This window comes from Periplaneta americana, chromosome 2 (genome assembly GCF_040183065.1).
Source record: "Periplaneta americana isolate PAMFEO1 chromosome 2, P.americana_PAMFEO1_priV1, whole genome shotgun sequence".
Taxonomy (NCBI): domain Eukaryota; kingdom Metazoa; phylum Arthropoda; class Insecta; order Blattodea; family Blattidae; genus Periplaneta; species Periplaneta americana.
Genome location: NC_091118.1, coordinates 23,466,889 through 23,493,644, shown reverse-complemented (window position 1 = coordinate 23,493,644; position 26,756 = coordinate 23,466,889). Strand labels below are relative to the sequence as shown.

Sequence of the window (26,756 nt, the reverse complement as noted above, 5' to 3'; positions counted from 1 at the left end):
TCAACAAATGGAAGCGATCAGTAGGGGATCGTGGCAGCAGTCTGCTAATGTTTACAAATAATATCATCAAAAGAATAAGAAATGTCATACGTTTGTATATTATTTTGACATATTATGAAGCTGGAGCCCCGTCTGTTGCTATTGACACAAGCCATTGCAAATGCAACCTCTTCTGTTCTATGGTGTTTTTCAGTGCCTGGAAAAGATCTTCTCCAGTTGCATTTTTTGTATGAATGTGAGTGTGATTGTGAGTGTGCCGGGTTAATATTAATTAACCAATCATCACAAACATAAAATACATCAGGACTGTCGCTGGGCAGTAACCTGAACACACGTTTCAGCGTCACATTGTTGACAAGTAACTCCATCTGTTAGCACAACCATAAAGCATCTAATAGATGCTATAGAGTTACCAACAACGATAAAAAAAAAAGTTGTATTTTATAATTACATCTAGAAGACATTCAAACACAGTAAAATCTTCATTAACTCCTCGGATGAATATGGCTAGGTGAGCTTTGTCATTTCTATCTGTGTTTCATCCAATGCAAGTAAGCTACAAACTGGTTAGTTGTGGTTTCGACTTCAGATTCAATTACGTTTACAATCTTGAAATTCCTTCTCTGAACTGTAATTGGAAACAATTTAATTTTCTTAAACTTTGACTTTGTTCTGGACACAGTATTTTAGTAACGTCCTATATGCACGACTTTACAAATGATGCTTCTGTAAAGGGCTTCATTGATTTTCCAATATTCCAAGCTAGAACATAGCTAGCAAGAAGCTTTTTTTGTTTAAGACTGAGGACACGTGTGTGATTTGTGTTTGTATTTTCTTGTTTTATATTTATCAAAATAATTGTAGGCCTACGCATTTCACCTGGAATTAAACGAAAAACTATATGTTTGTCATGCGGAACTAAGTAACATACTGACTATTATATATAACCAACAGTTATACAGACAGCCCCAAAATAAATTATTTTCACATGTCCAACATGCCTGTAATTGTACGATATTCTTTGTGAAGAGTCGAGTAGTGTCGTCGCATGTTGAATTTTAACACACCCTTAAGAATTTTCGAACAAATTAAGCATTTCACATTCTCCCCACTAACACACACAAAAAAAAATTAAATTCCTATTTATCCTTCATTGTACTACGTCCATGATTAGAAGACATTTTGAAATGGTGGAACACGCCGACCAACACAGTGATAATGGCAGTCCGCCACTGCTCTTCGTTTGCGCATTCACATTGAGTACAGTACAGGTGGAGATGGGTGAGGCGGAGCGCGCTCATTACGTACTGGCTTCGGTTCCGTTCAGGGGCTTACTCGCGAGTACGCTTTTGGAGACGTCTGTACTAGACTGTGCTATAACTGAGTTCACGTAAGATTATTTCCTAAAATGCTAATATGACCATCTTTTCAATGTTGCCAACTGCTATGAAAGAATAATATTAATTTGTTTATATTTTTGATTGATCTAATATTAAAACGGATTTTATTTGGAAACATGAAATTTAACTACATAATTTACGATTCAGAAGGACGGACCTAAAAATGTATTTTGTTTGACATGTAATGATTAGTACAAACTCCGGAAACAGAATACCACTTTAAAATGTGTATTATTTATTAATTATTATTAGTTTTAATACCTGGGTATTCGATAAGTAATAGCAACAATGCTGTAAATCAGTGCTCCTAGTGGTGAGTATTGTAATCTGTTATCTAATACCGGGCTTAGGCAACGAAGCCATTAGCGTTCTTGCTCTCCAATATTTCTCTGTGATGGATCCATCAGGTAGAACTTCACAGGTTTGTAGATGATCTTCAGTCATTTCTTCTTCTTTGTTGCATAGAGGGCAATTTAGATTTGTGTAAATTCCTATTTTATTCAAGTGTTTGGCCAAATAATCGTGTTCTGTAAGCAGTCTGAATTTTGCTACTGCAGATTTACGTGGGATTTCTGGAATAATTTCTGTTTTTTTTTTATTAAAATGCTCCATTTTTTATCTTTGGCTTTGGTACATAGTGCTTGGTTTTGCTTGATTTTATATTTATTTTTAATTAGTCTTTTGATGGATGTAAAAGGTAGGCTTGTATTTGTATTCTGAATTAAATTGGATCCTTTTTTGGCAAGAAAGTCAGCAGTTTCATTTCCAGCAATTCCGCAATGTGCAGGTATCCATTGCAATTGAATTCTTTTCTGTAGTTTTTGAAGTTGTTGGATCATTTTGTGACATTCTTTAATTTGGATTGACATCATTTTATATGAATTTATTGCATATAATGCTGCTTTAGAATCAGAGAGAATGACAGCATTTTGAAATGTATCTATTCTGTATAGTAGGTGTTGCAGTGAGATATGAATAGCCATTATTTCCGCATCAAAATTTGTTGTATGATGTCCTGCTGGTTGATAAAATGAGAATAACGCACACGTAATTCCTGATCCTGACTTGTTATCGATAGTAGACCCATCTCAGTAGATATGTAACCATTCTTCTAATGCTAGCACTTTTAGTACAGGTGTATTACAGTATTGTAATCTTATAGTATGTAACAGAGCAGAGATTCTTTCATTAACCTGCAATATTGAAAACCTCTAAGTACCGGTAACCATATTTTGTAAATACTGTCACTACTTCTGATTTGTAGTAAGTAATACAGCCTTAAAAATTACTCAGTAGGTGCAAACAAAGGTGCTTCATAAAATCCAAGTTACAAGAGGAAACATGCAACTCAATGCTTTAGGGCATTACAAGAAGCCTGTGGGAGAAGAGTCCTATCATACCGAACTATTGCAAGTTGGGTGGCAGCGAAGCATCCAAGAGCTTTAGTTCGATCAGTGACAGAGATATCCAGAAACTATGCTGAAGATGGAGTCCGCCATCTTTCAAGAATTTGGCAACATATCGTTGACATGACAGGAAACTATATTTGAATTATATGATGTCAAAAGTCATTTAAATAATTTAGTGTGAAACAGTAACTATGTTGCCTTTACTTTTCGAATGTCCTGGTATTAATATTAACTACGTTCAAATTTCTTATAACATTCCCTAGTAACTTTCGTTTCATGGATGTTGGCAACTTCTTCAAAGGTAAACGACGTTGTCAACATAACAGTAAAAAAAAAAAAAGTAACAGTCTGTTGTAGTAATTTCGAAACAAAGTTGGCAAAGAAAATTCAACCAGACTAGAAAATCTCCATAATCCACTGACATATGACGTAAAGGGAGGGGGGGGGGAATGGTTAGATTTCACCCAGAGGATATACAGTAAGGCAGCAGTGGCGAAAATGTAATCATGCGCAGAGCCACTGTGTAACCTGCAACATGCATAGCATCTATGGAGGGAGGCGGACACCCAAAGGGGAAGTGAAGCAACTGTCTGACTTATTAACGGATTTTCATTTTCCTTACGTCAAGCACTTAAATATAACTTTATACAGTACAAGGCTACAAACTAATGTTTAGTACGTGTAACGAAGAAAGAAATGAACAATATTACAACCTAAAATTAACTGTCTTCAGAATGTCTCTACGACAAAGTTTCAAAATCAGGAATTATGTCACTTACTGCCAGTCGTAGTTGATCACGAAGGTATTTGTCTGTCAGTCGTGATCTAAATTCGGTTTTTATTATTTTCATTGTTAAAAATAATTTTTCACAAACGTAAGTTTTAGCGAACATGGCTTCAACAGAGCAAGCGAAAGAACAAAGCTTCGGATATTTATTTGTAGGCAAAGATTTGAAAGTTCAACATTTGTCAAGTCCTTACATCTAGCTTTCATTTGACATCACATAGTAAATCAGCGAGTTCAAATTGAAGAGCTAACCACATTATTGGTACATCTGCTGAAAAAGGGTCGACGTACAGAGATGAGGAGATGATGATGATGATGATGATGATGATGGTGGTGGTGGTGATGACGATGATGGTGATGATGATAATGATGATGATAGTAACACTTAACCTTTTAATGTTTCATCAGTAATAAGTAGTATAATGCCGTTTTATGTTATACAACAGTTTTCCTCACAATACTTGGGAACAAATCATACATTTAATATTCTCATCATATTGACAGCAAAAAATGCGTCCTCCGATCCTACTTGGAACTTTCGTACATGGTTTCGAGAGAGACATATGCCACTCGCAGGTCAGAGACAAATACAAATGGAACGGAGTTTGACTCCATTGAGTGAGAGGGTGAGGGTTGGCGCAGGTTAGAAGCAAACGAAATGCACAGCTATCACTGCGAGCCACAATGTCCAGCGAGTCACGTTCTCGCCACGGCTGCAGTAAGGATACCATACCTGGACTCCAAGTTATGCCTTCTTATTCTGAAAGCAGTTTAGTGAGTATTTTGATGTTCAGCGAGAACAATGATAAAAACAAAACATTCTTAGTTATTACTATTTATTCAAATATTAATAACACATTTATAAAAAGATAATAATAATATAAAAGGATATTGATAATAATATAAGAGGGTAATGATAATATAAAAGGATATTGATAATAATATAAGAGGGTAATGATAATATAAAAGGATATTGATAATAATATAAGAGGATAATGATAATATAAAAGGATATTGATAATAATATAAGAGGATAATGATAATATAAAAGGATATTGATAATAATATAAGAGGATAATGATAATAGAAAAGGATATTGATAATAATATAAGAGGATACTAATAATATAAAAGGACATTGATAATAATATAAGAGGATAATGATAATATAAAAGGATATTGATAATAATATAAGAGAATAATAATAATATAAAAGGATATTGATAATAATATAAGAGAATAATAATAATATAAAAGGATATTAATAATAATATAAGAGGATAATGATAATATAAAAGGATATTGATAATAATATAAGAGGATAATAATAATAATATAAAAGGATATTGATAATAATATAAGAGGATAATGATAATATAAAAGGATATTGATAATAATATAAGAGGATAATAATAATATAAAAGGATACTGATAATAATATAAGAGGATAATGATAATATAACAGGATAATAAGAATATAAAAGGATAATGATAGTAATAGTGATATTGCTGTTATGATGGCAGCACTGTGCCTGCTCAGCTGCTGACTCAGGATTTCAGAATGACCATCACTTCAGTGTGCTTGAACTGACGCGCCACATCCAGGGCTGTCCGCCCAGCACGTTCCTTTGCCCCTTGGTCAGCGCCATGCTGCAACAGCAGCTCCACCACAGCGGCATGGCCCCTCCATGCTGCACGGTGCAGTGGAGTACTCTGGCTTGCATCACACTCATTGGGCTGCGCCCCAGCACACAGCAGCAGGTGACACACTTCACGGTGCCCGTGCAATGCAGCAACATGCAGTGGAGTCCAGCCTGATCCTGCTTTCATGTTCGGCTTTGCCCCAGCAGCAAGCAGCAACCTGCATGCGTCCAGGTGGCCTCGCCCTGCTGCAAACCACAAGGGTGTGAAGCCAGCAGGGTCCGCGACATTCACAGTGCTGCCTGCTTTCAGGAGGACCTGCACTGTATGCGTGTCACCCCGGTCTGCTGCCCGGTGCAGCAGAGTCCTCCCAATATTGTCTGCCTTCTCCAAGACAGACCCCATATCCTGCAGGACACGCACAGCTGCAGCTGCTTCCTGTAACACAAACAGACCCGATATCTCACAGGACCCACACAGCTGCAGCTGGTTCCTGTAACACAAACAGACCTGATATCACACAGGACCCACACAGCTGCAGCTGCTTCCTGTAACACAAACAGACCCGATATCTCACAGGACCCACACAGCTGCAGCTGCTTTCTGTAACACAAAGAGACCCGATATCTCACAGGACCCACACAGCTGCAGCTGCTTCCTGTAACACAAACAGACCCGATATCCCACAGGACCCACACAGCTGCAGCTGCTTCCTGTAACACAAACAGACCTGATATCACACAGGACCCACACAGCTGCAGCTGCTTCCTGTAACACAAACAGACCCGATATCTCACAGGACCCACACAGCTGCAGCTGCTTTCTGTAACACAAAGAGACCCGATATCTCACAGGACCCACACAGCTGCAGCTGCTTCCTGTAACACAAACAGACCCGATATCCCACAGGACCATCACAGCTGCAGCTGCTTCCTGTAACACAAACAGACCCGATATCTCACAGGACCCACACAGCTGCAGCTGGTTCCTGTAACACAAACAGACCTGATATCACACAGGACCCACACAGCTGCAGCTACTTCCTGTAACACAAACAGACCCGATATCTCACAGGACCCACACAGCTGCAGCTGCTTTCTGTAACACAAAGAGACCCGATATCTCACAGGACCCACACAGCTGCAGCTGCTTCCTGTAACACAAACAGACCCGATATCCCACAGGACCATCACAGCTGCAGCTGCTTCCTGTAACACAAACAGACCCGATATCTCACAGGACCCACACAGCTGCAGCTGCTTCCTGTAACACAAACAGACCCGATATCCCACAGGACCATCACAGCTGCAGCTGCTTCCTGTAACACAAACAGACCCGATATCTCACAGGACCCACACAGCTGCAGCTGCTTCCTGTAACACAAACAGACCCAATATCACACAGGACCCACACAGCTGCAGCTGCTTCCTGTAACACAAACAGACCCGATATCTCACAGGACCCACACAGCTGCAGCTGCTTCCTGTAACACAAACAGACTCGATATCACACAGGACCTACACAGCTGCAGCTGCTTCCTGTAACACAAACAGACCCGATATCACACAGGACCCACACAGCTGCAGCTGCTTCCTGTAACACAAACAGACCCGATATCTCACAGGACCCACACAGCTGCAGCTGCTTCCTGTAACACAAACAGACCCGATATCCCACAGGACCATCACAGCTGCAGCTGCTTCCTGTAACACAAACAGACCCGATATCTCACAGGACCCACACAGCTGCAGCTGCTTCCTGTAACACAAACAGACCCGATATCCCACAGGACCATCACAGCTGCAGCTGCTTCCTGTAACACAAACAGACCCGATATCTCACAGGACCCACACAGCTGCAGCTGCTTCCTGTAACACAAACAGACCCAATATCACACAGGACCCACACGGCTGCAGCTGCTTCCTGTAACACAAACAGACCCGATATCTCACAGGACCCACACAGCTGCAGCTGCTTCCTGTAACACAAACAGACTCGATATCACACAGGACCTACACAGCTGCAGCTGCTTCCTGTAACACAAACAGACCCGATATCACACAGGACCCACACAGCTGCAGCTGCTTCCTGTAACACAAACAGACCCGATATCTCACAGGACCCACACAGCTGCAGCTGCTTCCTGTAACACAAACAGACCCGATATCCCACAGGACCATCAAAGCTGCAGCTGCTTCCTGTAACACAAACAGACCCGATATCTCACAGGACCCACACAGCTGCAGCTGCTTCCTGTAACACAAACAGACCCGATATCTCACAGGACCCATATAGCTGCAGCTGCTTCCTGTAACACAGACCTGATATCTCACAGGACCCACACAGCTGCAGCTGCTTCCTGTAACACAAACAGACCCGATATCTCACAGGACCCATATAGCTGCAGCTACTTCCTGTAACACAGACCTGATATCTCACAGGACCCATATTGCTGCAGCTACTTCCTATAACACAAACACACCCGATATCACACAGGACCCACACAGCTGCAGCTGCTTCCTGTAACACAAACAGACCCGATATCTCACAGGACCCATATAGCTGCAGCTACTTCCTGTAACACAGACCTGATATCTCACAGGACCCATATTGCTGCAGCTGCTTCCTGTAACACAAACAGACCCGATATCACACAGGACCCACACAGCTGCAGCTGCTTCCTGTAACACAAACAGACCCGATATCTCACAGGACCCACATAGCTGCAGCTGCTTCCTGTAACACAAACAGACCCGATATCCCACAGGACCATCACAGCTGCAGCTGCTTCCTGTAACACAAACAGACCCGATATCTCACAGGACCCACACAGCTGCAGCTGCTTCCTGTAACACAAACAGACCCGATATCTCACAGGACCCATATAGCTGCAGCTGCTTCCTGTAACACAGACCTGATATCTCACAGGACCCACACAGCTGCAGCTGCTTCCTGTAACACAAACAGACCCGATATCTCACAGGACCCATATAGCTGCGGCTACTTCCTGTAACACAGACCTGATATCTCACAGGACCCATATTGCTGCAGCTACTACCTGTAACACAAACACACCCGATATCACACAGGACCCACACAGCTGCAGCTGCTTCCTGTAACACAAACAGACCCGATATCTCACAGGACCCATATAGCTGCAGCTACTTCCTGTAACACAGACCTGATATCTCACAGGACCCATATTGCTGCAGCTACTTCCTGTAACACAAACACACCCGATATCACACAGGACCCACACAGCTGCAGCTGCTTCCTGTAACACAAACAGACCCGATATCACACAGGACCTACACAGCTGCAGCTGCCTCTTGTAACACAAACAGACTCGATATTTCACAGGACCCATATAACTGCAGCTGCTTCCTGTAACACAAACAGACCCGATATCACACAGGACCTACACAGCTGCAGCTGCAGCTGCCTCTTGTAACACATACAGACCTGATATGACGCAGGAAACACACACACACACAGCTGTCTCTACAGGCAAAGCCAGTACATTTTTTGCACAACTAAATACATCTGCCATATAGTGATTCTTTTGAAAACTTCTTCCACCATATATTACATCCAAATACAGGTTATAACCATCCTAATTCTGATTTATTATACACTATTGCTGAAAACAATGACAACATTAACAATGTAAAAATATTTTAAAATCCATATAACATTTAAAATAACTCAAAATCCTTACGTGATACAGCAATTCCGAAAGCCGTTTGGATTCTACAACCAAAAACTGATATGTATTGATGCATCACACACCAGATGCAAAATGGCTGTTTTCCAGTGTAATTTACACCTGAATATGTGGCTGTATTGTTCTACATTCACGAAAAGAAATTGGAGAAGGTACACTTCTGGTGGTAGTGGTGACGACGCAGCTAAAATATGAGTTCAAATATACCACATACAGCATTATATAAATCCTAAAAGTCATCCTCGTAACTGTAACCAAGGTAACACTTCATCACTTACTGCTTCCTGCTGGAGTCGTGAAAGATCCCTTGCCTCCAGTTCTTCTCTGAGATCTGCCAGTTCTACCTCCTTACTCTGTAATAGAGGACAAAAGACAAGTTCAGTAAAGTGATAGTTTGAATGGAAGCATAAGGTTCGATGAGGGAAACAAAGGAAAATTTAAAGCATAAAGTTCAGTTGAGACAACGATCGGAAATTTAAATTTATGTTGGTTAATAGTGATTTTTAAGACCTGTGATTCTGTTGCTGTGATAGGTTTGTCACTGGTTTCAATTGATTATAGTTCGAAAATCACAGCTCCGAGAAATGGTCAATTGATGTACAATTATGACAGTTCCAGAGTCCAGACAACTGCAAGTCAGAACATTAACTATAGGAAAATATATTTTTCACTGCTATAAACAATCGGCGAAAGATACCTAGAGAAGAATAAAGTGTATGTAATATTTGTGAACCTAGAAAAGGCTTTAGACACAGTGACTTGCAACAAACTGATGGGAATTCTAAAGAAAATTGGTATGGATTGGAAAGAGGAGGAGGCTGTACAGTAACCTTTGTATGAAACAACGAGTCAAAGACAGGATAGAAGAAATGTCTGAAGGAAGTGAAATAGGGAGAGAAGTACGACAAGGATGCCCTTTATCACCAACCCTGTTCAATATCTACTTGGAGGTTTTAGCGAAAAACTGTTTTCAGAACATGGGAGGAGTGATGGTAGGAGGAAGAAGACTAAAGTGCACAAGATTTGCTTATGATATGGCGTTGTTAGCGGAAGAGAAGATGATCCTAAGAGATATGTTACTGGAGCTAAATGACAGCTGTGAGCAGTATGGAATGAAAATAAATGCCAACAAGACGAAGACCATGGTCATAAGAAGAAAAGTAAAGACGGTAAACTTGCAAATTCTAAATGAGCCAGTAGAGCAAGTGATAGCTTCAAATACTTAGGGCGTAGAATAAGCGGTAACATGAGCTGCTGCCAGGAAGTCAAGAGAAGGATAGCAATGGCAGATGAAGCTTTTGCTTTTAATAGAAAAAGGAGAATCTTCTGCAGGCCTCTGGAAAAAGAACTAAGAAAGAGATTAGTGAAGTGCTTTGTGTGGAATTGTATGAGGCAGAAACAAGGACATTAAGAAGAACTGAAGAAAAGCGACTAGAGCATTTGAAATTAGGATATGGAGAAAAATGGAGCATGTGAAGTGGACAGACAGAATAAGAAATGAAGCTGTGTTGGAAGGAGTGGGTGAAGAAAGAATGATGCTGAAACTGATCAGGAAGAGAAAAAGGAATTGGTTGGGTTACTAGCTGAGAAGAAACTGCCTACTGAAGGATGCACAGGAAGGAATGGTGAACGGGAGAAGAGTTCAGGGCAGAAGAAGATAGATGACAGGCGACGTTAAGATATATCGATCATATGCGGAGACAAAGAGGAAGGCGGAAAATACGAAAGATTGGAGAATGCTGGGTTTGCAGTGAAAGACCTGCCTTGGATAGAACACTATAAATGAATATATTTTTAATCTAATTACAATTACCGTCCCTCTCTAAAGGTGAACAAGGATAACTCTTTGATACTGAAGCTATGTATATGCACTCGCTATCGGCTATATTCTTCCACGAATGAATCATTTCGTCAACATTCTTGGGACAAATCGCAGATAAGACAGGTCAGAGGGTGTTTTGTTTTTAGTACAGTCGCTGGGCTAATCACTATCGTTTATACAAGACATGGGGGCGGTAGAGCAATTCACAGAGGAGTGATGAACATAAACAACTGTTGGGTTCGAGATGCAAAACATTGAAATATTTTGATTAAATATATTGCTATAATTAATTATATTGCTATATTTAATTTATACAGTACACTCGTCCACACCTGTGGAGTAACGGTTAGCACGTCTGGCCGCGAAACCAGGTGGCCCAGGTTCGATTCCCAGTCGGGGCAAGTTACCTGGTTGAGGTTTTTTCCGGGGTTTTCCCTCAACCCAATACGAGCAAATGCTGGGTAACTATCGGTGCTGGACCCCTGACTCATTTCACCAGCATTATCACCTTCATCTCATTCAGGTGCTAAATAACCTAAGCTGTTGATAAAGTGTCGTAAAATAACCTACCAAAAAATATATATATATATATATATATATATATATATATATACAGTACACTCCATATTGCTAAACACAATTAATTTAGAACAATTTAACAATTGAACACTCATTATTGATTTCTATAAAATTTCAAATGATCGAATGTTACGGAATATGTGAATGAGAAGATTGAACACTTCACTGTCACCAGTTAGAATTATTGGTTTGTCTCAGAAAACGAAAATTTGTGTTCGGTACATTATGGGCTGTTGTTGTTTTCGAATGCCAGGCATTTGACAATGAAGTCATTTGACCTCTTGCACTCCAATATTTTTCAAAGATATTGTCATGGTTTGCCACTGACGCACAGATTTTGAGATGTTTTGAATCCATTTCTTGATCTGAGTTGCACAATGGACATGAAAATGGCAAGTTGTAGCCGATTTAAGTGAACACCATATTTTAACGTTTTGGTGGCTACTTCATTCACACACAACCCCCAGAATGTCTGGAGGACCACACCTGCTGTTGGTCGACGGGTCCACTGGACCTAGCTGGCAGATCTTGTTGATCACCAGCTTTCCCTCCTTAAGCCACTGGAGGACGATTTTAGTGCCATAGCAGGTCAGCACTAGGAACAGAAAAGTAGGAAGGAAAGTGAAATGAACCCCTAGGCCTCAAGTGCTATAATATTGTCAGGGTCGAAGAAAGTAAGAGTTCAGTCAGAGGACTGGATAGGAAAGGGTAAAGAGAGAATTAGGTATTGAATAGAGGAAAATTATACCAAATTCAGTCATTAACTCATCAAGCTGATCACTGCTAATTGATGAGTAGCCCCTCCCTTTAGTTCAGCTCGTAAAATTATGCTTACTAACAGCTGCACCACGGGAAGGTAGGGATGGGACATTGGGTATTTGTCCAGGTTGGCTCTTTAAAGCCTTCAATGGGAAGGATTAATGGCTCTCCCCCCTGTATTCGACAAATACCGTTTTGCAGCCATATTATGGGCTGCACTATGCCTTCTGATTATAATATTCGGATTCATTTCGGATTTGTTCCGATATACATTCCCCTTGCAAAGAACAGTTAGGTCTGTATTCCTTAATTTTGTAAAATGATCACGAAATGAATACTTGAAGAACCCAGACAAGCTGGGACTTGCAGCAACAAGCAACTTCTACATTACGACTGATGATGACATCACCCTTCGAATGTGGCGCATGCATTGCCTGCCATCATCTTTAATGAATGATAGGGCATTACAACATTAGCAATCTCCAAGAATCATCCAAACACAAAAATCACTATTATCTATTACAGCTATATTTCCAGAGCTGTCAGAGTTCGAAATTGGGTACTTTTAAAGATACGATGGAAAGGAATGACATTATTTCACTTAAATAATCCCATCGACTAACCCACTAACCTTGTCACACACCTCGGCTTAATATCACTTAGCTATCCCCTCATTTAACCCATAAAGAACGTATGGTGGGTTAATTCTGGGGATTATTTAAGTGAATTTGATATCATACCTTTCCATTGAATCTTTCAAATTACCCGAAACGCTGTCGCAACCATAGACAAATAACAGTCACAACCCATCTTCAGTGGTTAATGGTGCTGTTTAAGACGATGCAGTTGAAATAGTTTGAGAATTATGTAACGATTATATTAAAACTTCGAAATCATACCCTTAACTGTAACCATTACAAAACTGCATCACTTACCACTTCCTGCTCACGCAATAACTGCTTCTGTGCCTCAAGTATCTGTCTGAGATTTGCCAGTTTTTCCTTCTTATTCTGCAATAGAAAAAAATCGATCAGAAGAAGTTCAGTTAAGTGATAGTTTGATTAGACACACATTAGGTTCAATTAAAAAAGAGTGAAAATTTTAATCTATGGTGATTATGGTAATGTTTCACACACTGCATTTGAAGTTCAAGAATGCCACACACAGAATAATCATGTAATGATCATATCAAAACCTCGAAATCCTTGTTGTAACTTTAACCATAACAACAGTTCATCACTTACTTTTTCCTGCTGGAGCAGTAACTGGCTCTGTGCCTCTAGTTCCTCTCTGAGGTTTGTCAGTTCTTCCTCCTTCCTCTGTAATAGAAAATCAAAGTCTTTTCAAAGCAAGTTCAGCTAAGTGATGGTTTGAATAGAAGCGTAAAGTTTGATCAAGAAAACTAGAGAAAACTTATAGCAATGATCATTGTGGTGATGTGTACGACAACGCATCACAAGTGAGTTAAATAATGCCAAAACAGATTATACAAAGATTATTTGAAACCTCGAAATCTTGCTCATACCAATAGCAACAGATCATCACTTACTGCTTCTTGCTGCCGCAGTAACTGGTTCTCTGCCTCTAATTTCTCTCTGAGATTTGCAAGCTTTTCCTTACTCTATAATAAAAAACAGATGTCGTTCAAAGGAAGTTAGGTGACAGTTTGAATAGAAGCATCAAGATAGTTTGAATAGAGGCATTAAGGTTCAATGAAAGAAACGAGAAAAAATGTTAATTTATTGTGGTTATAGTGATGTTATGACAATGCATTTGAAGTTCAGGAATGCCTCACACAGATTTTTGAGATTATTTGAAACCTCGAAAATCCTCTGTTAACTGTAACAATAACATCAGCTCATCACTTACTGCTTCCTGCTGACGTAATAACTGGTTCTGTGCCTCTAGTTTTTCTCTGAGATTTGCAAGCTCTTCCTTCATCTATAATAGAAAACAGAAGTCGTTCAGAGGAAGTTAAGTGATAGTTTGAATAGAAGCGTAAGGTTCTATGCAGCAAAACGAGGAAAAATTTTAATCTATGTTTTGGTGATGTGAAAACAATGTATTTGAAGTGAGTTCACGTATGCCACACACAGAATAATTATGCAACAACTAAATCAAAACCTTGAATTCCTTCTCGTAACTATAACCATGACAACAGTGTATCACTTACTGCTTCCTGCTGGTGCAGTAACTGAATCTGTGCCTCTAGTTCTTGTCTGAGATTTGCCAGATTTTCTTCCTTACTCTGTAAAAGAAAACAAAAATTGTTCAGAGGGAGTTCAGGTAAGTGACAGTTCGAATGGAAGCATTAAGCTTCAATGGAGGACTCAGGGAAATTTTTTTTTATTTTTGGCAGTTATAATGATGTTATGACGATGCACATGAAGTTCAGAAATGTCTCACACAGAATTATGAAACGATTGTTTCACACCTCGAAATTTCTCTCGCAACTGTAACCATAACAATAGTTCATCACTTACTTGTTCCTGCTGGTGCAGTAAGTAGTTCATTGCGTCTAGTTTTCCTTCGAGGTTTGCCATTTCTTGTCTGAGTTTTGCTAGCTTTTGCTCCTTACTCTGTAATAGAAAACAAAAGTCATTCAGAGGAAGTCAAGTGATAGTTTGAATAGAAGCATAAGGTTCAATGAAAGAAATAAGAAAAAAATTTAATTTATGGTGGTTATACCTGTAGTGATGTTATGACAATAAATTTGAATTTCAGGAATGCCTCACGCAGAATTATGCTACGATTATATGAAACCTCAAAATTCTTCTCATAATTGTAACCACGGCAACAGTTTATCACTTACTTTTTCACGCTGGCGCACTAACTGCTTCTCTGCCTCTAGTTTTTCTCTAAGGTATGCCAGCTCTTGCTCCTTACCCTGTAATAGAAAACAAAGTAGTTCAGCACAAGTTCATTTAAGTGAAAGTTTGAATAGAAACATAACCTTCAATGCAGAAAAACGAAAGAAAATGTTTAATCTATGTTGTTTATGGTGATGTTTAAGACTATGCATTTGACGTGGGTTCACATATGTCACACATGGAACAATTATGCAATGATTGTATAAAAATCTCGAAATCCTTCTCATAACCATAACAACAGCTTATCACTTACTGCTTCTTGCTGGCGCAGTAACTGGATCTGTGCCTCTAGTTCCTGTCTGAGGTTTGCCAGCTCTTCCTCCTTACTCTATAATAGAAAACAGAAGTTCAGAGAAAGTTAAGTGATAGTTTGATTAGAAGCTTGAGGATCAATGAAGGAAACGGGAAGATTTTAATCTATGATGTATAAGACGATGCATCTGAAGCGAGTTCAAGAATGCCACATACATAATTACGGAATGATTATTATTTGAAAATCTCGAAATCCTTCCCATAACTGCAACCATAACAAGAATTCATCACTTACTGCTTCTTGCTGGCGCAGTAACTGGCTCTGTGCCTCTAGTTCTTCTCTGAGGTTTGCCAGTTCTTCCTCATTCTGTAATAGGAAACATAATTTCAGATGAAGTTCAGTTAAATGGTGGTTTAAGTATAAGCATAAGGTTCACTGAAGGAAACAAGAGAAAATTGTAATCTATGGTGATTATGGTGATTTTTTTAGGAAGATGCATTTGGAGTTCAAGAATACTTCACACAGAATTATGCAACGATTATATGAAGCCTCGAAATCCCTCATGTAACTGCAACCATAATAACAATTCATTACTCACTGCTTCCTGGTGGTGTAGTAACTGGCTCTCTCCCTCTAGTTCTTGTTCGAGGTTTGTTAGCTCTTCCTCCTTACTCTGTAATAGACAATCAACAGTCGTTCAGAGGAAGTTAAGTTAAAGTTTGAATAGAAGCATAAGGTTCAATGAAGAAAACGAGGAAAAATTTTATTTTATGATGGTTATAGTGATGTTACGCCAATGCATTTGGAGTTCAAGATTGCCTCACACAGAATTATGCAAGGATTATATGAAATCTCAAAATCCTTCTCGTAACTGCATCCATGACAAGAGTTCATCACTTACTTCTTCCTGGTGTTGCAATATCTGACTCTTGGCACCTAACTCTTCTATGAGGTTTGCCAGCTGTTCCTTACTCTGTAATGAAGAAGTAATGTCGTTCAGAGGAAGTTCAGTTAAGTAAAGGTTTGACTAGTACCACAAGATTCAATTGAGGCAGGAAAATTTTAAGCTATGGTGCTTGTTGGTGACGTTTAAAATTATGCATTTGAAGTGAGTTCAAGTATTCCACACACGGAATAATTATGGAACTATCATATGAAACCCCGAATTCCTTCTCTGAAATGTAATCATGGCAACAGTTCGGTTTGGAAAGACAAACAATATAAATTTTGAAGCATGCAAACAGTCAACTATTCATTATTTTCGAAATGGTCCGGTATTCATTCCAGGAACAAGCCAAAATGGTGTTCGTGTATGGCCAAGCACCTGCAGGTTGAAAAGTGTAATACACAATTTCACAGTGGTACTTATATGCATGTCTGGTTTGGGCTTACTCATTTCAAAATCTGTCATTTCTCTTCGAATGTACGCGAGGAAAATGCCTTGCCAATCAAACTGTACGATATGCAATCACCTCTACCACCCTCATGGCTTCTGCCGGCCTGCAGTTCCTTCCATCTTCAAGTTCACAACACTACTGGTAACTGCCAACTAGTACACAAGGCATACGGAATTGCTTACCTTGAAATGCTGGTTCCACACTTAACCATATAGTACTTTCTGAGGTCTCTGTCAAATTTAAACTTACACACAGAATAATAAAAACATCGAAAATAACAACAAAATGCAATACAATACTGAGATACACTAAACATCCATAGAAAATGCACAGAACTTGAATCTTCACTGTATAAATATCGCTTAAACACAATACCAGTACTGTAAACTCTCGATCAAATCCACCACTGTGAAGTAACGGTTAGCATGTTTGACTGTGAAATGAGCGGGTCTGGGTCCAAATCCTGGTTGGGACAAGTTACCTGGTTGAGGTTTTACTGGGGTTTTCCCTCAACCCATTAAGAGAAAATGCTGGATAACTTTCGGTACTGGATCCTGGACTCATCTCATTGGCATTATCACCTTCATTTCAATCAAACGCTATATAACTATTGCACTTGATAAAGCATTGTAAAATAAATCAATTAAAAATAAAACTCTCGACCAGAAAACATCCTATGTGCGGGACCAAGTCGAATAATCCGGAAAATCTTAACAATCACGTTATTTTTGCTGCTGGAGAATCCGGGTGCAGGGTAGACAAGAGAGGAACTGATCATGGTATGACAGTTTGAATCCAACATTTCAACACGAAACAAAATATGAATAAAACATTACGTTTTCAAACAATTTTTTTGTAGACTTTATATTAGACCTACGTATAATTATTTTCGATTTACTTCCTTTGTATTTAAGAGTAATCAATGCTTACCATAACTTTATGGAGTATACGCCACTGCATGTTACCCTGTAATAGAAAACAAAACTCGTTCAGAGGAAGTTAAGTAATGCTTTGAATAGAAGCATGAGGTTCATGTATGAACCTCAAAAATTCCTCTCGTAACTGTACCCACGGTAACAATTCATCACTTACTCCTTCCTGCTTACGAAGTAACTGGCTTTCTTCCTCTACTTCTTCTCTGAGGTTTACCAGCTCTTCCTCCTTAATCTGTAAGAGAAAACAGAAGTCTTTCTTTCAAAGGAAGTAAAATAATGCTTTGAATAGAAGCATAACATTCAATGAAGTAAACGAGGGAAAATTTAAAGCTATGGTGAGTCTAGTGAAATTTAAGAGATTTTTTGAAGTGGGTTTAAATATGTCACACACACAATTATGCAACGATTGTATCAAGCCTCCAAATTCCTTTTGTAACTGTAACTATGGCAACAGTTCATAACTTACTCCTACCTTGCGAAGTAACTGGTTTTCTTCCTCTACTTCTTCTCTGAGGTTTACCAGCTCTTCCTGCTTAATCTGCAATAGAGAACAAAAGTTTCCCAAAGGAAGTAAAATAATGCTTTGAATAGAAAAATAACCTTCAATGAAGTAAATGAGGAAAAAATTTAAAGCTACGGTGATTCTAGTGAAATTTAAGAGATCTTTTTGAAATCGATTCAAGTATGCCACACACAATTATGTAACGACTATATCAAGCCTCCAAATTCCTTTCGTACTGTAACTATGGCAACAGTTCATAACTTACTTCTTCCTGCTTGCGAAGTAACTGGCCTTCTTCCTCTATTTCTTCTCTGAGATTTACCAGCTCTTCCTCCTTTATCTGTAATAGAAAACAAAAAGTTTCTCAAAGGAAGTAAAATAATGCTTCGAATAGAAACATAATGTTCAGATAAGTAAACGAGGAAAAATTTAAAGCTATGGTGATTCTAGTGAAATTTAAGAGATTTTTTGAAGTGGGTTTAAGTATGTTACACACAAAATTATACAACGATTATATCAAGCCTTCAAATTCCTTTCGTAGCTGTAACAATGGCAACAGTTCATAACTTACTTCTTCCTGCTTGCGAAGTAACTGTCTTTCTTCCCCTATTTCTTCTCTGAGATTTACCAGCTCTTCCTCCTTAATCTGTAATAGAAAACAAAAGTTTTTCAAAGGAAGCAAAATAATGCTTTGAATAGAAACATAACGTTCAATGAAGTAAACGAGGAAAAATTTAAAGCTATGGTGATTCTAGTGAAATTTAAAGAGATTTTTTGAAGTGGGTTTAAATATGCCACACGCACGCGCACGCGCACGCGCACGCGCACACGCACACGCACACACACACACACACAAAATTATGCAACGACTGTATCAAGCCTTCAAATTCCTTTCGTACTGTAACTATGGCAACAGTTCATAACTTACTTCTTCCTGCTTGCGAAATAACTGGTTTTCTTCCTCTATTTCTTCTCTGAGGTTCACCAGCTCTTCCTCCTTAATCTGTAATAGAAAACAAAAGTTTTTCAAAGGAAGCAAAATAATGCTTTGAATAGAAACATAACGTTCAATGAAGTAAACGAGGAAAAATTTAAAGCTATGGTGATTCTAGTGAAATTTAAAGATATTTTTTGAAGTGGGTTTAAATATGCCACACACACACAATTATGTAACGACTGTATCAAGCCTCCAAATTCCTTTCGTACTGTAACTATGGCAACAGTTCATAACTTACTTCTTCCTGCTTGCAAAGTAACTGGCTTTCTTCCTCCATTTGTTCTCTGAGGTTTACGAGCTCTTCCTGCATAATCTGTAATGGAAAACAAAAGTTTCTCAAAGGAAGTAAAATAATGCTTTGAATAGAAACATAAAGTTCAATGAAGTAAACGAGGAAAAAATTTAAAGCCATGGTGATTCTAGTAAAATTTAAGAGATTCTTTGAAGTGGCTGTAACTATGGCAACAGTTCGTAACTTACTTCTTCCTGCTGGCTCAGTAACTCACTCACTGCCTCCAATGCTTGTCTGATGTTAGCCAGCTCTTCATTCTTACTCTGCAAGAGAAAACGAAATTCGTCTACAAGATCAGTTAAGTAATGGTTTGAGCAGAAGCAAAGGGTTCAAGGAAGGAAACGAAGTAAAATTTAAAGCTATGTTTGTTATTATGATGAAGTTTAAGAGATGTATTTGAGTGACGTAAGTATGCCACGCACAGAATAAGCAATGATTATATAATAGAATTTCAAGATCAACTTTATTCATGGCGACAGTTCATCACTTACTTCTTCCTGCTGGCACGGTAACTCACTCTCTGCCTCTAATTCTTCTCTGATGATAGCCAGCTCTTCAGCCTTAATCTGTAAGAGAAAACGAAATTCGTCCACAAGAAGATCAGTTAAGTAATGGTTTGTGCAGAAACAAGATTCAATGAAAGATACGAGGGAAAATTTAAAACTACTGTTGTTATTGTGAAGTTAAAGACGATGCAGTTGGAGTTCAAGTATGCCACACACAGAATAAGCATTCATTATATTACGGATTTCAAAATCATTCCTATAATTGTATTCATGGCAACAGTTAATCACTTACTTCTTCCTGCTGGCACAGTAACTCGCTCTCTGCCTCTAATTCTTCTCTGATGTTAGCAAGCTCTTTATCCTTATTCTGTAAGAGAAAACGAAATTCGTCCACATAATGATCAGTTAAGTAACAGTTTCAGCACAAACAAAAAGTTCAATAAAGCAAGCAAGGGAAAATTTAAAGCTATGATTGCTTTGAAGTTCAGGACGAGTTGGAGTTGATGTCACACATAGAATAATTATGCAATGATTATATATTATGTAACTTCAAAATCATTCTCGTAACTGTATCCTAGGCAACAGTTCATCACTTACCGGTATTTCTTCCTGCTGGTGCAGTAAATTGTTTTCTGCCTCTAATTCTTCTTTGACATTAGCCAGCTCTTCATCCTTATTCTGTAATAAAAAAACGAACGTCGTTCAGAGGAAATTCATTTACATAATGTTTTGACTAGAAGTATAAGGTTCAATTACGGAAACGAGGGAAAATTTAAAATTATAGTGTTCGTGATGTTTAAGACAATGCATTTGAAGCGAGTTCAAGTACATCTTACTTACTGGCTTTTAAGGAACCTGGAGGTTCATTGCCGCCCTCACATAAGCCCGCCATAGGTCCCTATCCTGAGCAAGATTAATCCAGTCTCTATCATCATATCCCACCTCCCTCAAATCCATTTTATTATTTTCCCATCTGCGTCTCGGCCTCCCTAAAGGTTTTTTTCCCTCCGGCCTCCCAACTAACATTCTATATGCATTTCTGGATTCCCCCATACGTGCTACATGCCCTGCCCATCTCAAACGTCTGGATTCAATGTTCCTAATTATGTCAGGTGAAGAATACAATGCGTGCAGTTGTGTTGTGTAACTTTCTCCATTCTTCTGCAACTTCATCCCTCTTAGCTCCAAATATTTTCCTAAGCACCTTATTCTCAAACACCCTTAACTTATGTTCCTCTCTCAAAGTGAGAGTCCAAATTTCACAACCATAAAGAACAACCGGTAATATAACTGTTTTATAAATTCTAACTTTCAGATTTTTTGACAGCAGACTGGATGATAAAAGCTTCTCAACCGAATAAAAACAGACTTACGAAACCTTCAAATAAGCCTAAGTATATCACACAGAATAATTATGCGACGATTATATGAAATCTCGAAATTCTTTTTTTAACTGTGACCATGGTAAATGTTTGCCACTTACTGCTTTCTGCTGGTGCAGTAACTTGCTCTCTATCTCCACATCTTCTCTGTGACTCATAGGCTCTTCCTCCTTACTCTGTAAAAGAAAATGAAAGCATTCAAAGTAGTAATGGTTTGACAAGCAGCATAAGGTTCAATGAAGGAAGGGAAGGAGAATTTAAAGCTATGATGGTTATGGTGATGTTTTTTTGACGATGCATTAGAACAGGGTTCAAGAATACCTCACACAGAATTACTCAGCGATTATACGAAACCTGAAAATCTTTCTCATAACTGTAACTATGGCAACAGTTCATCACTTACTTCTTCCTGCTTAAGCAGTAACTGGTTCTCTGCCTCTAGTTCTTCTCTGACGTTTACCAGATCTTGCTCCTTACTCTGGAATAGAAAGGGAAGGAGAATTTAAAGCTATGATGGTTATGGTGATGTTTTTTTTTTTTGACAATGCATTAGAACAGAGTTCAAGAATACCTCACACAGAATTACTCAGTGATTATACGAAACCTCAAAATCTTTCTCATAAGTGTAACTATGGCAACAGTTCATTACTTACTTCTTCCTGCTTAAGCAGTAACTGGTTCTCTGCCTCTAGTTCTTCTCTGACGTTTACCAGATCTTGCTCCTTACTCTGGAATAGAAAGGGAAGGAGAATTTAAAGCTATGATGGTTATGGTGATGTTTTTTTTTTTGACAATGCATTAGAACAGAGTTCAAGAATACCTCACACAGAATTACTCAGTGATTATACGAAACCTCAAAATCTTTCTCATAAGTGTAACTATGGCAACAGTTCATTACTTACTTCTTCCTGCTTAAGCAGTAACTGGTTCTCTGCCTCTAGTTCTTCTCTGACGTTTACCAGATCTTGCTCCTTACTCTGGAATAGAAAGGGAAGGAGAATTTAAAGCTATGATGGTTATGGTGATGTTTTTTTTTTTGACAATGCATTAGAACAGAGTTCAAGAATACCTCACACAGAATTACTCAGTGATTATACGAAACCTCAAAATCTTTCTCATAAGTGTAACTATGGCAACAGTTCATTACTTACTTCTTCCTGCTTAAGCAGTAACTGGTTCTCTGCCTCTAGTTCTTCTCTGACGTTTACCAGATCTTGCTCCTTACTCTGGAATAGAAAACGTTAGTCGTTCAGAGGAAGTTAAGCAATGGATTGAATAGAAGCATTAAGTTCAATGAAGGTAAGGAAAATTTAAAGTTATGGTGGTCATAGTGGAATTTGAGACGCACTTGAAGTGAGTTCAAGAACACCTTACAAAGAATATTATGCAACGATTATATGAAACCTCGAAATCCTTCCCATAACTGTAACTATGGCAACAGTTCATCACTTACTTCGTCCTGCTTAAGCAGTAACTGGTTCTCTGTGTCTAGTTCTTCTCTGAGGCTTACCAGATCTTGCTCCTTACTCTGTAAGGGTAGGTACACGTTGGAGCAACGATAAACGATAAAAGAAATGACCTAGCGACGTTTTGGTATTATCAAAGAATCAGGTGTTCATATCGGAGCAACGAGGAAGCAAACATTTTGATTTATCAGTAGAAGATAGTCTATACATCCACTTAATGAAAGAAGATATATAGGAAATATCAGCTGCTAGGTTCAAGTTTAATATAACTTAAATACGTACAAAAGTGAACCCGTTTCTCATCCCAAAGGTAGTATAAATTCATTGTGCTGTGACTGGTTCTTGTGATCACATAATGTATCACGAATAAATACGCAACTGATCAATTTTCCAATATCTACAATAACTAATTTAATATGCCGAAATAATAATAAGTCGATAAATATTCGGATATATTGATAACCACCCGTCATTATACAGAGTAATATTATCTTAATCAGAGATCATATGAACGACAAGAGCGAAGAAAATGGAACTTTTCTTTTTCGTCACTTTTATCGTGTATCTTCGCTTTTATAGTTACTCCAATATGCACACCTCAATGACAATGCATGGTTCAATTTTCTCTGATATAGCATCGGTGCTTCTTTTATCGTTTATCGTCGCTCCAATGTGTACGTACCCTAAGAGAAAAGATAGTCGTTCAGAGGAAGTTAAGCAATAAAGAATATTATGCTAGGATTATATGAAACCTCGAAATCTTTCCCGTAACTGTAACCATAACAACAGTTCATTACTTACTTCTTCCTGGTGGTGCAGTAATTGACTCTCTGTCTCTAGTTCTTCTCTGAAGTTTATCAGATCTTCTTCTTTACTCTGTAATGGGAAACAAAAGTCGGGAAGTTTAGTAATGCTTTGAATAGAAATATGAGTTTCAATCAAGGAAACAAAATCTTTCTCATAGTTGTAACCACGGCAATGGATCATCACTTACTTCCTGGTGTTGTAGTAACTGGATATCCGCCTCTAGTTCTCTGAGGTTTATCAGGTCTTCTTCTTTACTCTGTAACAGAAAATAAAAGTCAGGAATTTAATAGATATTATTGGTTGTTCACATAAGTCACTTTAATACATATATAAGGATATAAGGTACCGGTACACTAGGTCTGTCTGCAAAGAACATTAAAAATCATCAAGTGAAGCCATTTTGTAGCAAATTGTCTTGTAAATCTAATGGTAAAAAAAAAACACTTTACATATATCTAAAAAATCTTTTTTATATAATTTTTATAATTTAGTTACAAATGGCCCCCATTTACATTTTTTAAAACCTAATACCCAATTTTAGATTTCATTCTTATGGTTGTCCAGCACAAAAAATTGCAAGTTTCAACGAAATAACAAGAAAATTAGTGACATTACTTATGAAAATAGCAATGTGACACATCAGACCACAAGCATTAAAAAGATTTCCTCTGTGGTTTGGTGGTCAGCATGGTAGCTTCCAGATCTGGAGGTCCCAAGTTCGATTGCTGGGTTCGATTCTCGTGAAGTTTTCCTTAAAGAAGAAAAGATTCCTGGGCGTCCAGAGTCAACAAATTTGTATGAATGCAAGTATGATTGCGAGTGTGCTAGGTTATTAATTAACCAATCTTGAAATAAAAATACAATATATCAGGATTGCTGGTGGGCAAAAGCATTGCTGAAAAGTTGAGCCATTTATACGCTCAACCAGAAAGTACTAAGAGCTGGTAGAGGAAGAGAGTTCAACAATAAAAAAAAACAAATAACTGTCGATCACGAACAAATCTAAATATATTATTGTAACTATGGCAAAAAGTCTCTTACTTTTTCTAATTTTTGTTTTATCTTCTCTAGCTCTTCTCGTTTCTCATCTAATTCCTTGTATTTGGTTTTCAGACACTCATTCACCATTCTCAGCGCCTCAGACGCATTTTCCTCTTCTACTTCTTCGTCCTCCTGCTGTGCTGCCTTTAAGCATAGAGAAACAGCATCCAAACTGTCCTTGAGGTTCTTTACTTCCTCAAAGAGTTGCTGCACCTGCCCCATTAGTGCCCTGACAAGCTTCAGATCTTCAGGAGTGGAATAAGATGTCGCCATTCTGCAGACATGAGAAGAGATCCTGCTCTAGAATCACATTCCATTTCTCAAATACTGTACCTAATCTTTATCTAGAAACTGGACGCAATAACAGGGTTAATATATTTTAAAAATTCGCTTTTCAGAAAAATTAGATAGTTCTAAATTGTCAGGTCAACATTTTTACATATTGCTGTTCCAGAACAATGACGCAATTGCAAAATTGGAGTGAATATTAAAATAAAAACATCCCTGACAAATACAATTTAAAAGCAATCAAAAATTATAATACAGGCGGGATAAAAGTCGCTCTTCCCAAATACTTCCTTACATTTACATTCCATTTATATTTGACTATATATTCCTTTACAGATTTTGTTCAAAATTGAAGCCTTATTTCTCGATACACAATTCACAACGTTTAGTCACTGATTTACATACAGCAGAACATAACTCACGATTTTCATCCATTTTCACGAATGACTATTCGATCATCTATCGCAAATGATGCAGATCCTGTGGTTTCTGAGCAAAAACATCATTTTTTAAGATATCCTACAGCGAAAATCACATGGTGTCGGGTCACGTTTTCCTGTGGTTAATTTTCGATTCATTGCAAGAAACTAGCAGTTACTGCATAGAGACGCAACCCAATACAATAAAACAAAACAATAATAACAAGACATGGCATCGGAAAAACAGTTGACTACTCATTACACCAGTTACTCGTTTATTCAAATTATGTTATTGTAAGTACAAATATGAAACCTAAGAACGAATATTGGGGAAAGTGACTTTTGACCCACATTGTGTTTTGCTTTATTTCGATTGTTGTAATATTTTTTTCAAATATTTATTATTTATTAATACATGTATTAATCCGTTCCATTACTCTTTCAACGTATGATGACGCAGAATATCTGCATGGAAATATCATATGTACTTCGGTACATTAAAATAATATATATGATATGCGTAAATCACTTCGTGATTTAAGACGGCGCTTATTCCGTCGGATCCCGGCCAACTAGTCACTCATAACGAGTGCACCTCAGCACATGTGTGGACTTCAGTCCTACGTTCATAGACATCTATGACGTAGTGCAGAGGGCGGCCACTAGAGGGAACCCAACAGTTGGAACTTAATCTGAGACGATTCTGTCCGACGCCGGATGGGCATCCGGTGTGGCTTAGTGGATAAAGCATCAGCACGTAGAGCTGAAAACCCGGGTTCAAAGCCCGGTGCCGGAGAGAATTTTTCTCTTTTCCATTACTCTTTCGTCAAATAAGATTCTGTTTTTTGCTTCTCTTGAAAAGCATTCTTTGTTGCACTTGTTCCTTCGGAACAGCGATATGGTAATAATTAATTTTATGTTAGGGGGGTTGTATTATTAAAATTAAAGATTTTATAATGTATAATATATCGGAACACCCTCCGACCCTTTGCTGGATACACGCTTTTTTTGATAACAAAAGAAATGAAAACATTAGACAAAAATTTAATGCATAAAATATTTGCAACTAAATTACAGGATACAGAACATAAGGGTCCAGGGGAAGAACCTGCTCAGTCACATTTTACTGTTTTTACAGGAGAGCAAGTTAAAAGTTTCAAGGTCCATTACATTCTATTGTCTCTGAGGTATCATTGTTGAAATATTTTTGGCTTAATCAAGTTTTTACTCTGTACAATTAAACCACAAAAATCTCTACTGCTTGATACATGGCATTCAAAACAAAAAAATTGATAATTTTGGACTTAACAGGTTTTTCCCCTGGACCCTAGGAAGAATGTCACCACCACACACGATCCCCAAAAGTACACTACTCCGCCTATTTAGTAGAATGCGTTTGAGTCTAAAGAAAGTAGCGAAACTGTACAACGTGGTCTATTGTTATGACTAGAATCCAAGCCCCCTAATACCGATAAGGCATC

General features: G+C 38.3%; 1 protein-coding gene across 3 annotated transcripts in view; it reads right to left on the bottom strand.

Moving 5' to 3' along the window:
* Positions 1-4,478: 4,478 nt before the first annotated feature.
* Positions 4,479-26,756, bottom strand: part of LOC138716233 (golgin subfamily A member 6-like protein 22) — a 30,730-nt gene continuing 8,452 nt past the window's right edge. For all 3 annotated transcript variants that reach the window (XM_069849081.1, XM_069849098.1, XM_069849090.1), the window contains exons 2-30: positions 24,569-24,842; positions 23,715-23,783; positions 23,522-23,596; positions 22,708-22,782; positions 22,406-22,480; positions 22,157-22,231; positions 21,908-21,982; positions 21,658-21,732; positions 21,356-21,430; positions 20,470-20,550; positions 20,165-20,239; positions 19,858-19,932; positions 19,555-19,629; positions 18,048-18,113; positions 17,733-17,807; positions 17,571-17,606; positions 16,145-16,216; positions 15,842-15,916; positions 15,538-15,609; positions 15,244-15,318; positions 14,933-15,007; positions 14,604-14,699; positions 14,294-14,368; positions 13,990-14,061; positions 13,670-13,741; positions 13,365-13,439; positions 13,056-13,130; positions 9,239-9,313; positions 4,479-5,674 (exon numbers count right to left, since the gene is read on the bottom strand). In XM_069849081.1, the coding sequence (XP_069705182.1) occupies positions 5,144-5,674; positions 9,239-9,313; positions 13,056-13,130; positions 13,365-13,439; positions 13,670-13,741; positions 13,990-14,061; positions 14,294-14,368; positions 14,604-14,699; positions 14,933-15,007; positions 15,244-15,318; positions 15,538-15,609; positions 15,842-15,916; positions 16,145-16,216; positions 17,571-17,606; positions 17,733-17,807; positions 18,048-18,113; positions 19,555-19,629; positions 19,858-19,932; positions 20,165-20,239; positions 20,470-20,550; positions 21,356-21,430; positions 21,658-21,732; positions 21,908-21,982; positions 22,157-22,231; positions 22,406-22,480; positions 22,708-22,782; positions 23,522-23,596; positions 23,715-23,783; positions 24,569-24,841 (2,790 nt within the window). In that variant the 5' untranslated portion in view covers position 24,842 and the 3' untranslated portion in view covers positions 4,479-5,143. The remainder of the gene's footprint in view (positions 5,675-9,238; positions 9,314-13,055; positions 13,131-13,364; positions 13,440-13,669; positions 13,742-13,989; positions 14,062-14,293; positions 14,369-14,603; positions 14,700-14,932; positions 15,008-15,243; positions 15,319-15,537; positions 15,610-15,841; positions 15,917-16,144; positions 16,217-17,570; positions 17,607-17,732; positions 17,808-18,047; positions 18,114-19,554; positions 19,630-19,857; positions 19,933-20,164; positions 20,240-20,469; positions 20,551-21,355; positions 21,431-21,657; positions 21,733-21,907; positions 21,983-22,156; positions 22,232-22,405; positions 22,481-22,707; positions 22,783-23,521; positions 23,597-23,714; positions 23,784-24,568; positions 24,843-26,756) is intronic.